This window comes from Aquarana catesbeiana, linkage group LG01 (genome assembly GCF_042186555.1).
Source record: "Aquarana catesbeiana isolate 2022-GZ linkage group LG01, ASM4218655v1, whole genome shotgun sequence".
Taxonomy (NCBI): Eukaryota; Metazoa; Chordata; class Amphibia; order Anura; family Ranidae; genus Aquarana; species Aquarana catesbeiana.
In genome coordinates, this window is record NC_133324.1 from 886,750,687 (window position 1) to 886,771,631 (window position 20,945).

Consider the following 20,945-nt stretch of genomic DNA (forward strand, 5'->3'; position numbering starts at 1 on the left):
CCACCCCTCGCCCCCATCCATCATACCTATTCCACCCCCCAATCCATGATACCTATGCCTCCAATTCCCCCCCTTCCCAATCCATCATACTTATTCTACCCCCCTCCCCAATCCATCATACCTATGCCTCCAATTCCACCCCAAATCCATGATACCTATTCCACCCCTCCCCCCCAATCCATCATACCTATTCCACCCCCCCAATCCATCATACCTATTCCACCCCCCCAATCCATCATGCCTGTGCCTCCAATTCCACCCCCCAAATCCATCATACCTATTCCACCCTCCCAATCCATCATACCTATGCCTCCAATTCCACCCCAAATCCATGATACCTATTCCACCCCTCCCCCCAATCCATCATACCTATTCCACCCCCCCAATCCATCATACCTATTCCAACCACCCAATCCATCATGCCTATGCCTCCAATTCCACCCCCCCAATCCATCATACCTATTCCACCCCCCAATCCATCATACCTATTCCACCCCCCCAATCCATCATGCCTATGCCTCCAATTCCACCCCCCAATCCATCATACCTATTCCACCCTCCCAATCCATCATACCTATTCCACCCCCCAATCCATCATATCTATTCCACCCCCCCCCCAATCCATTATGCCTATGCCTCCAATTCCCCTCCCCAATCCATCATACCTATTCCTCCAATTCCACCCCCTCCCCCAATCTATCATACCGTATGATAGATTGGGGGGAGTGGTGGTGGAATTGTAGGGATAGGTATGATGGATGAGGGGGGGGGGAGGTATGATAGATTGGGGGATTGGGGGGGAGGGGTGGAATAGGTATCATGGATTTGGAGGTGGAATTGGAGGCATAGGTATGATGGATTGAGCGGGGGGGGGATTGGAAGCATAGGTATGATGGATTGGGGGGAATATTGAAAGCATAGATGCGCTGGATAGGAGGGGGGGGATTAAAATTGGTAAAATTGTTGTTGTTGTTTTAATATTTATTCATTTTTGTAACTTAATCCTGATTAAAGCATTTAACGGTGTAATTTCATGAGATAATTTAAAAAGGCGTGTTTAGGGGCGGGATTAGGGGCAGGATTAGGGGCGGGAGTAGGGTTTGGGTGGGGCAACTGGTGGCGAGTAACTCTTAAGGCCTGGCTAGTAGCTCAGAACTTGAAATTTTGAGCCCTGTAATATATTATAATATATTAAGAAAGGTGTAAATAATAACATTTATACTTATAGAAACAGTGCATTCCCATCACCACCCTGCATGCATACACAGTTTCACATAGAGTACACATTATCCCAAATGCTCCTCTCCTGATTTTTTTCCCCTCCTATTAATTTTATTCGCTAAAATCCTTCCAAGTCCTGTATTCTTTCTATTACCCAAAATCCTTTCCACTTTTCATTCTGTGCCTTTTACACTCCTTACTGGCAACAGTTTCCAAATGATAGATATGTTGTGTTATAAAAATAAAACTCAATACCACAAATGGCATGGGGTAAACTTGTCAACTTGCAATAAACATTTTATTTTAAATTTAGGTAAATAATTTAAAAATTTTAAATGCATTAATTTTAATACATTTATTTGAAACATTTATCCAAAATGGAGCAGCTAAATTCTTTTTTTTTGGGTGATGCAATATGACAAACACCAAATCGTGGATGTAATTACAACATAACATATACAATGCATACAAAAGTAGCAATGCATGTATCAAGTTTTAAAGGTGCATAAAAATAATTTAAAAAACACTCAACAGATTGCAAAGTATTGCACACATTTCATCGGTCTTTTCAATTTATGCCAAGAACTTCTATGTGTCTAATGTTTAAATTATAATATTACATTCTATATATCACTGTAGAATATATTGTTTTCCACTATCTAAGTATATACTATTTACATACATGCAAAACCATAACAGTAGAAAAACCTAAAGTATCTTCCTGTGTTTAAATAATATAAAGTCATGAATGTTCAAAAAAAACTGTTAATTGTAAAAATGTACCAATACTTTACATAAATGCCCGATGATATTACTTAATGAATACAGTAAAATTTAAACTGTTAATGTTTTACCTAAAAAAAAAAAAAAAAAAGTCTTGACTGTAAGACAATACAACTGAGGAGGTATGTTGCAGACAACTTCCATGTATAAAATAATATGCAATTAAAGTTAAATACTACAAGTTGACTAGAACAATAAATATTTTATAGTAACTGTGCATATAAAACTATATTGACACTTTCCACAAAAAAAAAAAAAAAAAAAAAACACGAAAATACAAGTTTTTAATAATGATTGTTTTTTTTTCTAATTTTGTCTCAGGTTCAAAGGGCATTTACTTCCACCCAAACTTTCTCATTTCCAGGAAGGAATATCACTTTTGGAATGACCCCTGTGTCAACAGACCACACAAAATACCTTATTTGATAAAAGTTGTGCTAAGATAACCAAAGACCATTGGGGTTAGGTTTCAGCACACTTTAAAAAAAGGACAGTTTGAAACTCATTTGACCCAACATCGCTGATGGGCCACCAGAGGTTCTGCACCTAATTCTAGTACCATTTCCTCCGGTACTAACAGGTTTGAGGTTTCTCAGCCTTAATCTTTCATTTCACTCTTCACATGTCAAATCATTGCTGAGTTCCTTTTTTCTTCTGCTCTAACTCCTGAAGGCGTTCTTCTCTGGCTTGAGCATGCTGGGAACCCACCTTATGAGCTGTCTCGGTTGCAGCAATGTCTATTTGGGCATACCTTGTGGAACCTCCTCCTGAAAAAAGTTACAAAAATGTTAGTCCACATTTGATGCTAGGGTGAAAATTAATATTGTTTTGTGGAAAACCAGTAACATTGATCATATATTTCTTTTGTAATGGTCAGTAATTCATCAGCTCTGTTAACCAGAATTTAATTAGAGCCAGAATAAAAGCCTAAGCATGTAATAGCTCAACCGTTGCATACAATTAATAATTGACTATTAAATATAATTTTATTTGTAAAGTGTACCAGGCAGTGTTTTCCATTTCCAATGTCCATTCCACCAGCAGTCTTTTCTCCAGTCAGCATACATGGACCTGGCTATAAAGGATAATGAGAAGCCAGTATATATGGACTTTAGCTGGTCATTATTCTCTAGAGCTAAGTCCAGCTCATTTACACTGGCTGGAATACCGGCAATAGGAGGTTTTGGTGCTAACAAGATGGGAAAATTGGCCAGCGCTGGAAAGGCCGAACCATTACAAGCATATTTTTCTGCATCTGAAATCTATACTGTAACTTATCATTTATTCAAGAGGGCAGGTGGGGGAATAGAGAACTTTATTTTATAATTCAGTTACACTTTACTGTGAATTTGAAATTTTTAGCTTTTAGAATACATCAACATTCATAGTGATTGTACAATTTACCGTACTATAGATCGGATAGCCTGGAGATCCCTATATTTATATTCTTAATTTTTAGAATACATCAAAATTCAGTGACTGTACTATTTACTATACATCTGATAGCCTTGAGATCCCTATATTTAAATTCTGATAACTTGTTTCTGGAAACATTTATACCAAGCAAACACAAAACCTGTTGTAGAAAATTGTGTACTATGAAATATAAGAGAACAACAGGGTATAACAGGCACCTCATTTTAGGCAACAGTGAGTAATATTTTACTAAATCATGGCAGCTCACTTACACAAAATGTATGTAGTTTACAGTTTACAAATTATTCCAAATCTATAACCAAGTTTCTCAAAAAACAATTTGTTTGTGGGTAACTCTTACACACAAAAAAAAGTAGACAAAACAGATGGAACTTAATTAGAGAGCTTTAGCTGTAGCTGTAACATAGCGGAAGAAATAGAATGTTTTTTATACAACTCCTAAGGGTGCGCGATACCGTGTTTCTGGTTCACAACCTAATTAATAACTTGTGGAGAATATGTCTGTCTCCACCCAGACCTTTTCCTAATTTCTGGTTGCTCTCAATGCTAAGAAAAACCTAAGCCTGTGTCCCTCACATTGAATACATTAGGTCAGGTAGATGTGGTAGCGCAACATTGAAAAAAATCTTGATGACATTCATAGGAGAGATGCTCAAAAGAGAGTCTTTCTAAAATTGTTCACAGGTGACTCTACCTTAGCTGCTTCTACTGTGAATGTTGTGGGGTTTTCTTCTGTCTATCCAAAAAGAATGACCCTCTTGGAACAAGTCTAAAGGTGGTCACACAGGTTCCAATTATTGGTTAGAAAAGATTTGATTATCAATCAGCCAGAAAGGAAAACACAATTCTATGGGGACCCCAATGGTGTGTATATACAGTTCTCATATTAACTTTTCTATTAGGTGCTTTGAATGCTATGCCAATAGCATTGATTGGTGTGGTTGCAAAACCTCCATATTGATGTTAGGCATTTGTATATAACTACCATGAACCACATAAAAGTGTTTAAGCTGTTATTGCATACATGTTGTGTTGTGGTGGGTGACCAGAATAGAATTGTTTTACAAAGATCACTGCCCAACCATATTTTCTGGTAATGGCAGATTTCACATTCACAAGACTTTAAAGTGGAGTTCCACCCAAAAGTGGAACTACCACTCATCGGATTCCTCCCCCCCTCTGGTGTCACAGTTGGCACCCTTCAGGGGGGAGGGGGGTGCAGATACCTGTATATTACAGGTATCTCTACCCACTTCCAGCGTAGATAGCCGCAGAATCTGCGGTTATTTACGCCACATCCTGTTCCCCCCCCCCCGCTGTCTGCTGGGAAACACACGGGTCCCAGAGACAGCAGGGACCAGCCGTATTGCGCTGAGCGACTCGCGCATGCGCAGTAGGGAACCGGGAAGTGAACCTGCATGGCTTCACTTCCTGATTCCCTTCCCGAAGATGGAGGCGGCAGCACCCAAGGACCGAGAGACGGTTCGGCCTCGGGTGCCGACATCGCGGGCGCCCTGGACAGGTAAGTGTCCATGTTTTAAAAGTCAGCAGCTGCAGTATTTGTAGCTGCTGACTTTTTAAAAAAAAAATTCGGCGGAGCTCCACTTTAAAGTGATTGTAAGGCTTCAGTTTATTTTGTTTTTAAACACACAAGCCATACTTACCTCCACTGTGCAGTTCGTTTTGCACAGAGTGGCCCGATCCTCATCTTCTAGGGTCCCCCGGCAGAGCTGGTAGTTCCTCCCCGCATCATATAACCCCCTAGGAGAAACGCTCTCCCAGGGGGGTTACCTTGCGGGCACGCTCCCGAGCCCAGCATTTGCGTCCATAAACGCAGAATGCCGGACTCAGCCCCACCCCCCAGCGCCCACGTCATTGGATTTGATTGACAGAAGCCAATGGCTGCGCTGCTATCAATCTATCCAATCAAGAGCCGAGACAACGGGCAGAGGGGAAGAGCATGTCTCCAGTGTGGGAATTACAGGAATCAAGTGAGTAAAACGGGGGGGGGGCTGGGGGGCCGGTCAGTGACAGAAGTTTTTTCACCTTAATGCATTAAAAAACATGAGGGTAAAAAAGACATCTATTCATTCTTGGACACCTACTCATTAGAACTGTTGATTCTTTTGAAATGTGACAAAAATGTGAATTACTGCATTTGAAAGACTGTCCCCTTGAGTGCTAGTCAAACTGTTGGTTTATTTTTAAAAAGGGAATATTTTAAAAGTTAACTAACTCTAACAACCAGTCTAGTAGTTGAATTTTCAATATTTTAAGCTGTAATTCACCAACCTGAAAATAAAATAAATAAAAAATCTTTAAACTGTCTATAGAATCAGTTCTAGAATTTTTTGGAAATGTTGTTTTAAAGAAATGATAGCTAAAATTTGGGTTTTCACTAGAAGCGTGCCCATAAAAAGTTGGATGAAAATAATGTACAGCAAAAGACCAATGAGAGCTTTTGGTCAGAAAATGCGACCGTGTGTATGCTCCATCGGACTTTTGCTGGCCGAATTCCAGCCAGCAAAAGATTGAGAGCATGTTCTCAATTTTTCGATCGGGAAAAGTTCCTATCCGAAAATGCTATCGTCTGTAGCAATTCCGATGCGCAAAATTCCTACGCATGCTCGGAAGCATTGAGCTTAATTTTCTCGGCTCGTCGTAGTGTTGTACATCACCACGTTCTTGACGGTCGTAAGTTCAGCGAACTTTTGTATGACCGTGTGTATGCAAGGCAAACTCGAGCGGAATCCCATCGGAAAAGCCATCATATCTTTTTCCGACAAGAAGTCTGATCAAGTGTACGCGGCATTATGCCCCGTACACACGGTCGGACTTTGTTCGGACATTCCGACAACAAAATCCTAGGATTTTTTCCACGGATGTTGGCTCAAACTTGTCTTGCATACACACGGTCACACAAAGTTGTCGTAAAACACGTAGGTCGGGACTATAAATGGGGCAGTGGCCAATAGCTTTCATCTCTTTATTTATTCTGAGCATGCGTGGCACTTTGTCTGTCGGATTTGTGTACACACGATCGGAATTTCCGATAACGGATTTTGTTGTCGGAAAATTTTATATCCTGCTCTCAAATTTTGTGTGTCGGAAAATACGATGGAAAATGTGTGATGGAGCCCACACACGGTCGGAATTTCTGACAACAAGGTCCTATCACACATTTTCCGTCAGAAAATCCGACCGTGTGTACGGGGCATAACAGGTTTTTGGTCTAAAGAAGAGGAATTGCACCCTAAATTGTTATGTTTAGTTTGCTGCTACTCTCTCCTGATCAATAAACCTCTGGGGTCTACCTCTCTACATTGCAAATGGCTTTGCCACTTCTGCTCTATTGCAGACCCTCTTCCCTCTTCATCTCTTGAGTAGAATGTGGTAGTTAATAGATGTTTCAGCCTCTGTGTTCCTTTAGTGTTTTCCATGATACTGATGTTATAACCATTGACTGAGTAAAATCTGAACTCCAGAGAAATATAAAAAACACAGATTAATGCAACTCTGTATTGATTAAAATGGAATTCCAGTTTACACCTAACTAGCCTTAAAACTGCCCTTCCCCCACAATGCATCTGCTAAAAAAACCTGTTTAAGAATGATGTATATACCTACCTATTTTATGGCCGCTTCGATCCAGTCATATGATCAGGCTCCGCTGTGTTAGCCAGTGTGGCTGCAGTGGAGAGGAGGGAGCGCAGACAACAGATGGACTGTTGACGCCTTTGGGTGTTATCACTGCTCCAGGCTTACTAGCTGCTGTTCCTTTCCCCTGTGGCCACCGCTGGCTGACACAAGGGATCATGTGACCAGACCGGGCTGAAAATAGGTAAGTACTGTACATACCAAAAGACAATTAGCGCCACCTACCTAAAGTGTTATGTACTATAAATAAACTATAGCGTTTACTAATTAGTACTCCACAGCTCCTGTACACTTCCAGTGAATTCACCTCACCATACAACATATAAAAAAAAAGGAAAAATATAAGTGCAGCGCTATTAATCTATCATGTGAAATATCCAGTGATATCAAATTATATTCAAATAAATAAATAAATAAATCTATATAATAATGTGTACAATTAAAGTTCATATGCTGAAACTTTCCTGCGTTGAATTATTGTGACTTCTCAATTCATATATCATCCACCACTGTGCAAATCGTGTCTTTAGCAGATTATGTACACACCTTCACCAGCCGTTCTACCTGCTCACCTCATACATGAGTCAGAAAGACTCAAAACAATTCCTTTCTTTCTTTCAGCTATGGTCTCATCTCCTCCACATCCGACCAGCTACTCTGTATCCACTTTCCAATCAGTAGCCTCCCAGGGGGATCGCAAGAAAGATCTCTCATATATACTGCCCCACTGCTTTTTTCCTTCCTCCACACCAGGAAGTATTCAAGATATTCAGTTAAAACCAGCTCTGTATAGTCCTGCTCACCACTGTGCCTGAGTGACCTCACGGGCTTGGCTCCTCCACGTGTATCGTCCTCTGATTGGGCTTTCTCATTAGAATGGAGAGCTGCTGACTGTCAATCAGCAGCTCTCCTCTCTGCTCCTCCATGCTCACTGGAGTGCTTAGCTGTGGAGAGGCAGGGAGGGTCCGTCTCAGGCTCGCTGAGAGGCTGAGACGGGTGTCAGTCCAGGCAACTGGCAGATCCAGACTCCCATTGTCAGGGTGACTCAGTGCCTGGTCAGTTTTCTGTGACGTCAGCAGGGAGCAGACTTCAGCAGACTCTCTGCTGAAAACAGGTCACAGGAGTGCAAAACGAATTGCACTCCTGTGACCCATAGGAGAAGCCCAGCCAAACAAGCTTAGGCTGGACTTCTCCTTTAACTACAGTAGCAAAAAGTTTTGAGAAAACTGGGCCGGGTCCATTTGTCCCCCTCCCCTACTCCCCCGCTGGTTTTTAAGGAAGTGTTCTCGGGAACACTTACAAATAGGGATGAGCCGAACACCCCCCAGTTTGGTTCGCAGCAGAACATGCAAACAGACCAATCATTTGTGCGAACACGCAAACCCCGTTAAAGTTACATAGTTAGTAAGGTTGAATAAAGACACCAGTCCATCCAGTTCAACCTGAGTGAGTGTGGGTGCATGTCTACAATTATCCCTATCCCTGTACATTGTGTCTCATTAAGATGCTCATCTATTACAGTCAGGTCCATAAATATTGGGACATCGACACAATTCTAATCTTTTTGGCTCTGTACACCACCACAATGCATTTGAAATGAAACAAACATTCAACTTCTCTTTTAAGTACCATAGTTTGTCGCCATTCCACAGGTGTGCAATTTTAAAATGTGACATGTTAAGTAGCTATTTACTTAGCGTAACATCATCTTTTATATTTTTTACTAAGCAATAAGGTATTATATTGTGTTTGACATAAAAAAATGCAACGATCAACATTTTTTTTTCTCCAGGTCCTTTGCTTTCAGTAAAAAACTACGTTTTGGGATAATTATCTAGTAAAAAGAAAAAATGCAGATTTTTACATGTATATGAAAAGTGTCAGAATAGGCTTAGTAGTCAAGTGGTTAAGTGATCATTTACACTAATGTTGGCCCTCATCAGATCGCTTTTCAGCACCCCTTTTAGCCCCTTAAAGCCAGCACCACCGCACTGCAACAACATGCATGGGACATGGTTGCAAGGGGGTTGCGGCATGGTCCCATTCTCTTGAATGGGTTATGTTTGACAGGTGGTAATGCCACCAAACATGACAACAGGGTTAAATCTTGCCGCACTGTAATGCAAAGCATCACTGCGGCAAGATGTGTACATACCACCATACAGTTACCTTTGAAGCTTAGTGGAAGTGGAAAGTGTAAACTAGATGTAGCACCCTTGTCCTGAACAGGGCTGCTAGTAAATTTAGTTGTGCTACAGTCAGGTCCATAAATATTGGGACATCAAAGACAATTCTAATCTTCTTGGCTCTATACACCACCACAATGGATTTGAAAAAAGACTCTTTAACTGCAGACTTTCAGCTTTAATTTGAGGGTATTTACATCCAAATCAGGTGAATGGTGTAGGAATTACAACAGTTTGTATGTGTGCCTCCCACTTTTTAAGGGACCAAAAGTAATGGGACAATTGGCTGCTCAGCTGTTCCATGGCCAGGTGTGTGTTATTCCCTCATTATCCCATTTACAAAGAGCAGATAAAAGGTCCAGAGTTCATTTCAAGTGTGCTATTTGCATTTGGAATCCGTTGCTGTCAACTCTCAATATGAGATCCAAAGAGCTGTCACTATCAGTGAAGCAAGCCATCATTGGGCTGAAAAAACAAAACAAACCAATCAGAGAGATAGCAAAAACATTAGGTGTGGCCAAATCAACTCTTTGGAACATCCTTAAAAAGAAAGAACACACCGATGAGCTCAGCAACACCAAAAGACCCAGAAGACCATGGAAAACAACTGTGGTGGATGACTGAAGAATTCTTTCCCTAGTGAAGAAAACACCCTTCACAACAGTTGGCCAGATCAACAACACTCTCCAGGAGGTAGGTGTATGTGTGTCAAAGTCAACAATCAAGAAAAGACTTCACCAGAGTGAATACAGAAGGTTCACCACAAGATGTAAACCATCAGTGAGCCTCAAAAACAGGAAGGCCAGATTAGAGTTTGCCAAACAACATCTAAAAAAGCCTTCACAGTTCTGGAACAACATCCTATGGACAGATGAGACCAAGATCAACTTGTACCAGAGTGATGGGAAGAGAAGAGTATGGAAAAGGAACTGCTCATGATCCAAAGCATACCACCTCATCAGTGAAGCATGGTGGTAGTGTCATGGGCATGTATGGCTGCCAATGGAACTGGTTCTTTTGTATTTATTGATGATGTGACTGCTGACAAAAGCAGCAGGATGAATTCTGAAGTGTTTCGGGCAAAATTATCTGCTCATATTCAGCAAAATGCTTCAGAACTCATTGGACGACGCTTCACAGTGCAGATGGACAATTACCCCGAAGCAAACTGCGAAAGCAACCAAAGAGTTTTTTAAGGGAAAGAAGTGGAATGTTATGCAATGGCCAAGTCAATCACCTGACCTGAATCCGATTGAGCATGCATTTCACTTGCTGAAGACAAAACTGAAGAGAAAATGCCCGAAGAACAAGCAGGAACTGAAGACAGTTGAAGAAGAGGCCTGGCAGAGCATCACCAGGGATTAAACCCAGCGTCTGGTGATGTCTATACGTTCCAGACTTCAGGCTGTAATTGACTGCAAAGGATTTGCAACCAAGTATTAAAAAGTTAAAGTTTGATGGATGATTGTTAATCTGTCCCATTACTTTTGGTCCCTTAAAAAGTGGGAGGCACATATACAAACTTTTGTAAATCCTACACCGTTCACCTGATTTGGATGTAAATACCCTCAAATTAAAGCTGAAAGTCTACAGTTAAAGCACATCTCGTTTCATTTCAAATCCATTGTGGTGGTGTATAGAGCCAAAAAGATTACAATTGTGTCGATGTCCCAATATTTATGGACCTGACTGTATGCTAACAAACCAGGTACCATTTAAAATAAAAAATAAAAATTGGTAGATGATATCATGGTTTGAAACATATGTAAAATTAAACCTTAACCCACTAAATGTTTCGCAATATCCACTATTACAATTTCAATGTATTTTGTTCTCCTAAAGGCTAAAATATTTCACTAAAAATACTATTCATTAAAGTATTGAGCAAACATAAGCTGAAGCAGCAACACAAGAACAAGGGTGACTTGACTGGTGACTTTATTAATTGCTCGGGCCTAATTATATTCATTATGGAATGAATATGTTCCATTTATTTTTTACCTGCAAAACATTATTGCTCATTATTTTGTGCTAACATGTAATCACTCTTAGCAGGATAAATTTCAGTGTTGCACATATACGGATGGCCAGGAAATTAAACCTCAATATAATTACAGAAGGTAAGTGGAAGGTGAATAGCATTATGCTCTGGCTGGCTAATTATAAGTGCAGGAATGAGTAATAGTCACCTATAATGTATTCTGCAAGGGTAAACTATTCTCTGCTAATGTACAGAGCAATCATATATTATACATTCCCATAAAACAGACATTTATCTTCGGTTGCATGCACAATGGCTACATAACTTATTATTATAAAGGGTTTATAAATTCTAAGGTTGGAAAACACAAGATGATCAAAGCAAGCAGTGTAGTTCACTTAAAGCGGGAGTTCCACCCAAAAATGGAACTTCCGCTTTAAGTGCAGGTGACCCCCTGACATGCCACATTTGGCATGTCATTTTTTTGGGGGGGGGGGGGATACCCTCTTTTTAGAGGGATCCAGCTCCCACTTCCTCCCGGGGCACTGCGGCACCGGAAGAAAGTTCACCTCTGCCCCTCCCTCTCGGCAATTATCTAGGACATGTCACAGGTCCCAGATGATTGCCCGGCCAGTCACAGTGCGCAGCGTGGCTCGCGCATGCGCAGTGCTTGCCCAGCTGTGAAGCCACAGCCGGGCACCCACAGTGACAATGCCAGCGCCGCAGAGAGGAGGGGGAGAGGAGCAGGGCTTCGTACGCCCACATCGCTGGACTGTGGGACAGTTGAGTGTCCAATTAATAAAAGTCAGCAGCTACACTTTTTGTAGCTGCTGACTTTTATATGGGTGGAACTCCACTTTAAGCACCGCTGAAGAAAACCTCTAGGAACTGCATTGTTAATACACTTTTACCCATGGATATACTGTATGTACTTATTACAGCTCAGTAAATATACTCTACATCACACTGACCAGTTGCCAAGGGCTTAACATTGTGTACATGCTGTGGCTCCAGCCTTATCCCTGGCCTTTTATACTCATCTCTCATCTGTGATTCAAATTGTGCACATATACACTGTGCTTTCATATAGAGTTAAGGCCCATTCTTAGTGCATGCTTGTAGTTCAGAGTTCAGCCACCATTACTTACTACAAGGGTTGCACCAATACTGAAACCAGTATCAGTGCCAATACTAGGCATTTGCACATTTGCCCCCTCCCCCAAGGCACCCACCCCCCCATGTTGAGGGCATGTGGCCCGGTACGGCTCAGGGGGCGGGGCACTCGCTCATCCCCACCCGCTTTCCTGACCGGCTGGGCTGCGTGCTCGGATAGGGGTCTGGTATGGATTTTGGGGGGACCCCACGCCGTTTTTGCGGTGCAGGGGTTCCCCTTACGATCCATAACAGACTTAAGGGCCTGGTATGCCCCGCGCTTGCTGCAATAGGAAAATTTGTTTTTCCTATTGCAGTGAGCGCGAGATGCAGTACCCTGCCCTTGCGTGGTATCTGGTCCGTCGGACCAGCATACAGACGAAAGGGCTTTCCATCAGGAACTGAGTCCGGCGGAGTTACGACGGAAAGATTTGAAGCAAGTTTCAAATCTAAAGTCTATCGGATTTTAGACCGAAGCGTTCCGTCGGAAGTCCGATGCAGCCCACACACGGTCGGATAGTCCACCGGATTCGGTCCCTCGGACCAGTCCGGTCGCAAAAGTCCGCTCGTGTGTACAGGGCATAAGAATGGTGAGCAATGAGAGTTCTGTTTATTGTCTTTTCAACTGCACCCACTGCAACACTTTTCAATGTTAGCTGATGCTTTATTCTAATATTCCAACATCAGTACTGTACCTGATCTCAGAAATGTTCTTTTGGCTAAATAGAAACAATTTCCCATAGACATACTCCAAAATCTTGTGGAAAGCCATAAGAATGGAAGATATTAAATCCGAAAAGAAAAAGGGTTAACTAAATATGCTTCTGAAATGAGATGTCCAACAAACTCATATAGGTGTGATGGTGAAGAGCCTACAAATATTTGACGATATAGTGTATGTTCTAGAAAGAGAAAGGTATAATGAACACCTTCTGTGCTTTAACATCCCATTGCAATTGTGGTGTAATAATAAGATTTATGTCACTGGTTGCAAAAAATATCTATGTGTATAATGATATAACTTATACAGTATGCTATCACTCAGGTTAAGTAGAACAACACTCTATGATTCAATGTTAAAAGAAAAGTATCTGTGATTATCATTGCATCAGATTCCAGCTACCATTTTTCAGTCTAGGCAGGAACTTAAAAAAAAATCTTGATTGGCTGCATAAAATAAGTAAAGCAATGCCATGAGTTTACAAGATTGTTATAGTTTAGGAACTCTGGAATAAAAGGTATATAAAAGATTTTGTTTAAGCCAACTTGTAAACTTAATGAACGGAAGTAATCTGAACAAATATTTTAGGAATAGTGTACAGAGAATTTGCTCAGTTCTACCCTTGTATTTCATTATTGCTCTTTTTATTTTCTTAGCATGTTAATTGATGTATTTTAAATATTCTTATCTAAGGAAATATAGAGAACTCTTTTTAGTTATGTTTGGATTATGCAAGCTTATCTTTTTATATTGTTAAAAGATTTATATATATATATTTGAAATATACAAATAAAAACCTATATATCTTTTTTTACTAGAACAAATTATTTTTAATAAGCCTTCACAAGCAATTTGCTTTATGTTTTGGCATCGTTTCTTTGTAACAAAATTATGTATAATACATGTTTAAAATATGTATTTGTAGCTATGGAAATATATATATATATATGTGGAAATATTTCGCTTAAAGTGGAGTTCCACCCATTTAAAAGTCAGCAGCTACAAAAAGTGTAGCTGCTGACTTTTAGTAATCAGACACTCACCTGTCCCATGGTCCAGCGATGTGGGCGAATGATGCCTCGCTCCTCTCCCCCTCCTCTCTGTGGCGCTGGCATTGTCACTGTGGGCGCCCAGCTGTGGCTTCACAGCCGGGCAGGCACTGCTCATGTGTGAGCCACGCTGCGTGCTGTGAATGGCCGGGCAATCTTCTGGGTCCTGTGACGTGTCCTAGAAGATTGCGGGGGGGGGGGAGAGGTGAACTTCCTTCTGGCGCCGTGGAGCCCTGGGAGGAAGTGGGAGCTGAATGCCTCTAAAAAGAGGGTATCCGCTCCCCCCCCCCCCCAGCCCCAAAAAAATGACATGCCAAATGTGGCATGTCAGGGGGTCACCATCACTTAAAGCGGAAGTTCCATTTTTGGGTGGAACTCCGCTTTAACAGTATTTGAAAAATATAAAAGAAGGGTACAGTTATCAGGGGTTTTTTAATTGGCTTAAGGATGTTTCATATGTTGTGTTTGTTAATTTTTTTTTTGAATAAAATTACTTATATTAGGGATTTAATTGTGTAATCACAACATATTGAGAATTCTAGCTCTGTGTCTAATTGGGAAGCTGGTGTGCCAGTATATAATGTCAGAGGTCAATAGAATGGTTAAAACAAGTTCATATAGCGGCAAATTATGCAAATATATTGAGTTAAAAGAATGGTTTATGAATATGTATGCCTGTAAATCTTATTTTAATGAGCTCAGTTATTCTTCATGTAATTGACTTTAAATGGAGCTCATAATCTCGGCAGACTTTACTGCTGTCTTTCAAAGTCAAGGTCACTATAACAAACCATTTGATTAACAAATACCTCTCCATCTACACGGTCTGTCTATTTTATTGGCTTTCATTACTCCAGTGCAGGACCTTTTTTAAAGGATCACTAAACGAAATTAGAAGTCACCTGTGTGTTACCATTAACAAACAGAGTTGTAAATTTTACCTTTACCTGTGCAAAATTAGTACCATATTTAATTAACTGGAGTTGTACTTCTCTTTCGGCAACAAACGATGATAATACTTTACTTTTTAACAGAGTTGAACAACATAAAAATGTAAATATGTCCATGGATGCTATATCTAGGTAATGGTCTAGTTAATAAGTAGTTCGTTACATAGAATTGTATTTGTTTTACAATCTTGAAATTCAGAGTGGCTTCTTCAGTTAAAAATTTGTGTTGGAAACGTAATCCATTTATACTTATACGAAATACTCTGCTTAATTTAATCACCACAGTGTAAAAAATGTGTCTACACAGATATCTAGCATCAAACATACAGTATAACTAGAAGTGCAAATACTGTGAACATGGTATTTTCACAACTTTTTTCACATCCAGCCAAGTCTTGGAAATCAGCATCTGCCTTTACACATTTCATGACACCATGGTGATTGGTGACCTGAGCTGGCCATGTGGCTTTAAATGTTGAGCAAAGTGTCCAACATTCATTGGAATTCATAAAGCCACTCAGATGTGAAGTCTTCAGCATTACAAACAAGCCCTGTTGTATGTGACTATGTACTTCTAGCTATTTTAAGGTCTTGATTTTTGTTCAACAGTTTTTAGAACTAGTGGTAATATGAACTAATACTTTTTGCATTCTGACTGGTGAGTTGTAACTAAGAGCTACAGGGCACTGAAGGAAAATGTATCTAGAATCTCCACATCTGAACGACTGAAATTCTTATTCTGTCTAATAAAATTGAACAGCATTTCTAATCCTTATAGAAAAGAAAAGCAGCATGTCCAGTTTCCCACTTTCCAAAAAAAAAAGAAAAATAAATTACATTGAATTTTTTTTTTTGTTATCTTCATGAAGGATATAATATTGAAGTGTAGTATTGAATCTTAGGTCAAAGACTTTTTAGTTTTGGATAGAAAGAGGAAGTGTTAAAGTATAACTTACGGCAAATTTTTTTTTAGTTTTAGATAGAGGGGTGATTATTGCTGTCTGTGCCCATCTTAAAAAGATGTCAAAGGAACAGGTGTGCAGATTGGAGAATTTTCCCTTGCTTTTGATCTGGTGACCACAGATTTTGCATTTTCCATTACTCATTACAGTGGTCATCAGGCCAAATAAAAAGTTTGAATCTACATAGCAGGGACACAAGCAGAAATATAAACCTGACAGGGGGGCTAACAGTTCCCCACTTTATTAATAAAAAAAAAAAAAGCCTTTACTTACACTTTAAGAAGACTATCAGATGCTTATGAGGAAAAAAAAACTGGAAAAAAGCAGGGTTGTGGCTTGAAAAATTCTGTATTGGCTGGGGCAAAATTTACATTTGAACCCCTGACCCTATGGGCCTGGAGACTAGTGCACCCTCTGCAAGTAAATTCCACCTTCAAACATATGCTGGTTGAGGAAGCTTTACTGTGTGGCTTCTTGCTGGGTGGGTGTGAAAGGTTTAGTAAGGCTTTGCAATGTGTCCACAGAACAAGTCATTGCCAACTGCACAGAAGGCATTAGCTACAGCACAGTGGGCTGGAGCTAAATAAACAAGTAGAATGTTAGTCTTCCCCATGCTTCTTTAAGAAACTAATGATGAAGTAGGTTAACAATCAGTCATTGTCATGGTGATGAGTGAAAGATCTGCTTGGATGAGAGCAATGGATGTTACCTCGTATTCCTGTACTAGGATCTTGAAGTTCTAATGCCATGTAATGGAGCTGTTTCTTTGATGTAGGGCTGATAGGGATATTTACATATGTTGCTGTCTCACTGCGAGGTCGGTCAGAAACCAGTGGCTCGGCTGGATAACCTGCTGCCCCTGCTGACCAGATGAAGCAGATATATTCTGATTAATTCATGCTCATGGCATTTGATTGCAGCTCAGATCTGTGAATGTTAGCCAAGAGAAACATTGCAGCACAGGCTGCTGAAAAAAAAATATATTGATTTAAATATATCACTGTTGTCTGTGCCTACACAAGATAAAACCAGGTTATGCCCTCATGATACCATTTGAAATGCGTAATCTGTCATAAAACAAAAGTTTTTTTTATTGTGTCTTAAAATGAGAAAATATTTGTTGTAAATCTGGATAAGATACCTACCAGCTACCTTTGAAGAGTGCCCATGGTCATCATCTTACAGTGTGTGGAGTAGGCGTCAGATGCTACAGTTCAAAATATGTCCCAGTTTTTAAACTTGCTTGCCTGGTTTTTTTTTTTTTGCTTCCACCTACTCTACTACACCAGAATGTATCTGTTGTTTCATCCAGTGTTTATATCAATTCCACAGCTTCTACAAATTAACTTACAGTAAAATAGTTTCTTAAAATTATTTGAAGATAAAATAAATTACCAGTACCAATATGATATAGCCTTTTCTAGGCAATGAAAAAAAAAAGGAACTCTAAATACAGGTACACCTAGAATAATTTACCAGAACCATATACTATATGGTTAAGCAATCTAAACAGTCTGTCTATCTTGACTAAATAAATAATCTGACTTTCAAGAGACTCTTTCAATGTGCGGTGTTGGGGCTAACTGTGGCAGGTATAAAGTACTGACACTGAGAAGTGCTTGCACATAACTGTAGCCTCCCAAACCTTCTTGTCATGGCTGAATCTTAAGCAAAGCTTCAGCAATTCTGGGTAGTGTCAGAGCTTGCAGTCAGGCTAAGGCCCCAAACATTCCAGCTGGACCATCATTATGATGGGTACTCTCACTAATTAGAAGGAATGTACAGGAGGTAAGAAGCGGCCGGCAAACTATCAGGAAATGCTGAAGCTTTGCCTATTAGACCAGCCATAATGTTCAGCCATACTTGGAAGGTTTTGGAGCTCGAGGTGCCCACACCTTATACCTGAAGCAGTTTTTGATCTTTTTCCTCTGATACAATTCTTTTAAAATACTAGGATCATACATACATCTTTGTCTTAAGTGGTCCCTTCCAATGCACAACCATAAGTTGCCTATTAACGGCCCTCAACTTTGCTGGTAAATCAGAACTCTCTATGTAATCCTATGAATTGAGTAGAGAAGCAATTCAAATAAATACTGTGAGAGTGGAATGAACTCCCTTATAGCTCTAAAACAGCCTGTCTCAACCTTTTCAACACAGAGGAACCCTTGAAATAACTTTCCAGTCTAAGGGGACCCCTGATAAAAAAAAATGACTATATCTAAAACTCATGATACATTATTGTGATGGTCAGTGGGAAGAATGCTCCTTACACTTGTGGTCATTGGGAAGAATTACCCCCTTACAAATCGCTAAAAACATCAGTACATCAATGGTGTCAGTGGGAACATATCTGAGAGACAGTAATTGCTTATTGCTTAAGGAACCCCTAGCAACCTCTACATATACCCTAGGGCAGTGATCATCAACCCTGTCCTCAGGGCCCACTAACAAGCCAGATTTGCAAGATAACTGAAATACATCGCAGGTGATATAATTTGCCACTCAGTGATTGCAGTATTCTAGTCTACATCTCCCCAAGGTTATACAAAAAACCTGGCCTGTTAGTGGGCCCTGAGGACAGGGTTGATGACCACTGCACTAGGGAACCCTGGTTGAGAAGCCCTGTTCTAAAATAATTTGCATTTATTTAGTTTTAGATGTAAAAAGTCTTTAATAAGAAAAAAGTCTTTCAGTCTTTCAAATTGTTTGCTTTCCTTCACACCCCCCCCCTTTTTTTTTTCTCATTCCTTGTCATGTCCTACTCTTAGTTACTGCTAATTATGTGGGGCTAGCCTAAAATACCTTTCTAGAAACGTATTGAACTACTTTATTTTCAACTTATACGACCGTTGCTATTTTTAAATAGTGATTCTGCTCTAAATACTACCATATTTCCTTGTAGAAAATGTATTGTTTAATCTTATGTATGTAATGAACCTATTAACTGAAGCTTGTATTTACTTGATGTCAGATTGACTGGTTTTTGTTCCTATATATCTTTGTAAAATAAAGAATTAAAAAGAAAAGGTCTTTAATTAAAAAAAAAAAATTTTTAAAAATGGTTTTACGTATAGTTTTAGAGGTCAAACGCCAGCTAAAATTTGTTTTAATATCCTTAACCCCTGTTTAAAAAAAAACTGTAGCGTTGGCACCTTCTTCCTGGCAATGTTACCTGCAGAATGTCTGCTGAGCCAAATAGCTGCTGCCTCACTTCCAGGTTGAATGATCCACAGCACCATTCAACCCAGACATTAGTGCGCAGGCAGTCATGGCCCCACTCTCTGTAGTCCTCTGGACCACAGAAATTGAAGTTATCAGTCTGGCAGTGCTGGTGTCATGTTTTGGAAGCTTGGAAGAAGAATTTTAGTAGAGGGGGAAAATACCCTGTGTGTGCAGGAAGCAAAGGAAAAGGGCTTAGTTATTTTTATGTAAACTTGGAATTGGGTTTTAAAGTGATCCTGTCTCCACAGGATCACTTTTACAGGGTCACTTTTACGCAAAAAACACCCTGGAATAGAACCTCAGCATGCAGCAGGGGTAAAATGTATTCAAACCACCCAAAAGTATCACCTGCTGCAGCCAAGGAGAACCGAAGCAACATCGTTTCAGCACATGGGCTGTCAGAAAGGCAAGTATAGTTTACATGGTGTTCTATAAGTACAAATGACTCTTTGATGACAGGGTCACTTTAAAGAGAACTAGTTATATTTAAGCTTAGGCAGCAATCTGATTATTTAGTTATTGGTTATAAATGTATATAAATATGTATATTTCTGACAAATGTTACCCTATTTGTTTGAGCCCGACACATTTTTCTGAAATGTAAGCTGTTATGCCCCGTACACACGGTCGGAATTTCCGACAGAAAAAGTCAGATGGGAGCTTTTCATCGTATATTCCTATGTGTGTATGCCCCATCGGACTTTTTACGTTGAAAATTCAGACGGACTTAGATAGAGAACATGTTCTATATTTTTCCGACTGTCTGGGAAAACCGCTCGTCTGTATGCTGTTCCGACGTACCAAAAATGACTCATGCTCTGAAGCAAGTACAAGACGTCGTACATGTTGTCCCGTCGTACGTGTTGTACGTCACCGCATTCTTGACGGTCGAAATTTCTTGTGACCATGTGTATGCAAGACAGCTTGAGCGGAATTCCAATGGCAAAACCGGTCATGTGTACAGGGCATAGGAGGTCATTAGAAGTTGCTGCAAATTGTAGGTTTGAACAGAAAGAAAAAGAATATACCAGGATACCACTAAATGTAGCCCTGACTAAAACTATAAAGCCTTCTCAACTAACAGGGCTTGCATTGTCTGGAATTGTGAGGTCAGGAATATTACAGGGTGGCAATTTTCAGAAGTCAGATAACCTCTGACCTGTGCAATGGCAGCTTACAATTTCCATTCTCCAAGGTTCTTTTTCGAGGGGCACTCTACATAAATGATGTAATTTTATAAACAAGTTAAAGCGGAACTTCTGTCATTTTTTTAACTTTCCATCTATTAAATCTTCTGCTTTTGTTGTTTTAACTTTGAATAGTAAAACATTTTTTTCTGCCAGTAAATACCTTATACAGCCCACTTCCTGTTTCTTGTCTGGTAAAAAGCCTAGGCTTATTATGCACAACTCTCTTGCCAGGAAGGGAGGGGAAGGGGGGGGTGAGTCATAAGAGGGCCAATGAGAACTGCAGGGCTGCAGAGCTGGAGGTGTACCATGCCATTGTAGCTCTGGCTGTATATTTAGGGTCATTGTCCTGCTGGAAGGTGAACATCCACCTCAGTCTCAAGTCTTTTGCAGACTCTAACATTTTTTCTTCTAAGATTGCCCTGTATTTGGCT

General features: G+C 40.2%; 1 protein-coding gene across 2 annotated transcripts in view; it reads right to left on the reverse strand.

Annotated features, from left to right (window-relative positions):
• Positions 1–1,561: 1,561 nt before the first annotated feature.
• Positions 1,562–20,945, reverse strand: part of DOK7 (docking protein 7) — a 231,819-nt gene continuing 212,435 nt past the window's right edge. Inside the window, exons 10-11 of one of the 2 annotated variants that reach the window (XM_073610864.1) lie at positions 16,809–16,961; positions 1,562–2,771 (exon numbers count right to left, since the gene is read on the reverse strand). In XM_073610864.1, the coding sequence (XP_073466965.1) occupies positions 2,635–2,771; positions 16,809–16,961 (290 nt within the window). In that variant the 3' untranslated portion in view covers positions 1,562–2,634. The remainder of the gene's footprint in view (positions 2,772–16,808; positions 16,962–20,945) is intronic. The other variant, XM_073610865.1, reaches the window with a different exon arrangement.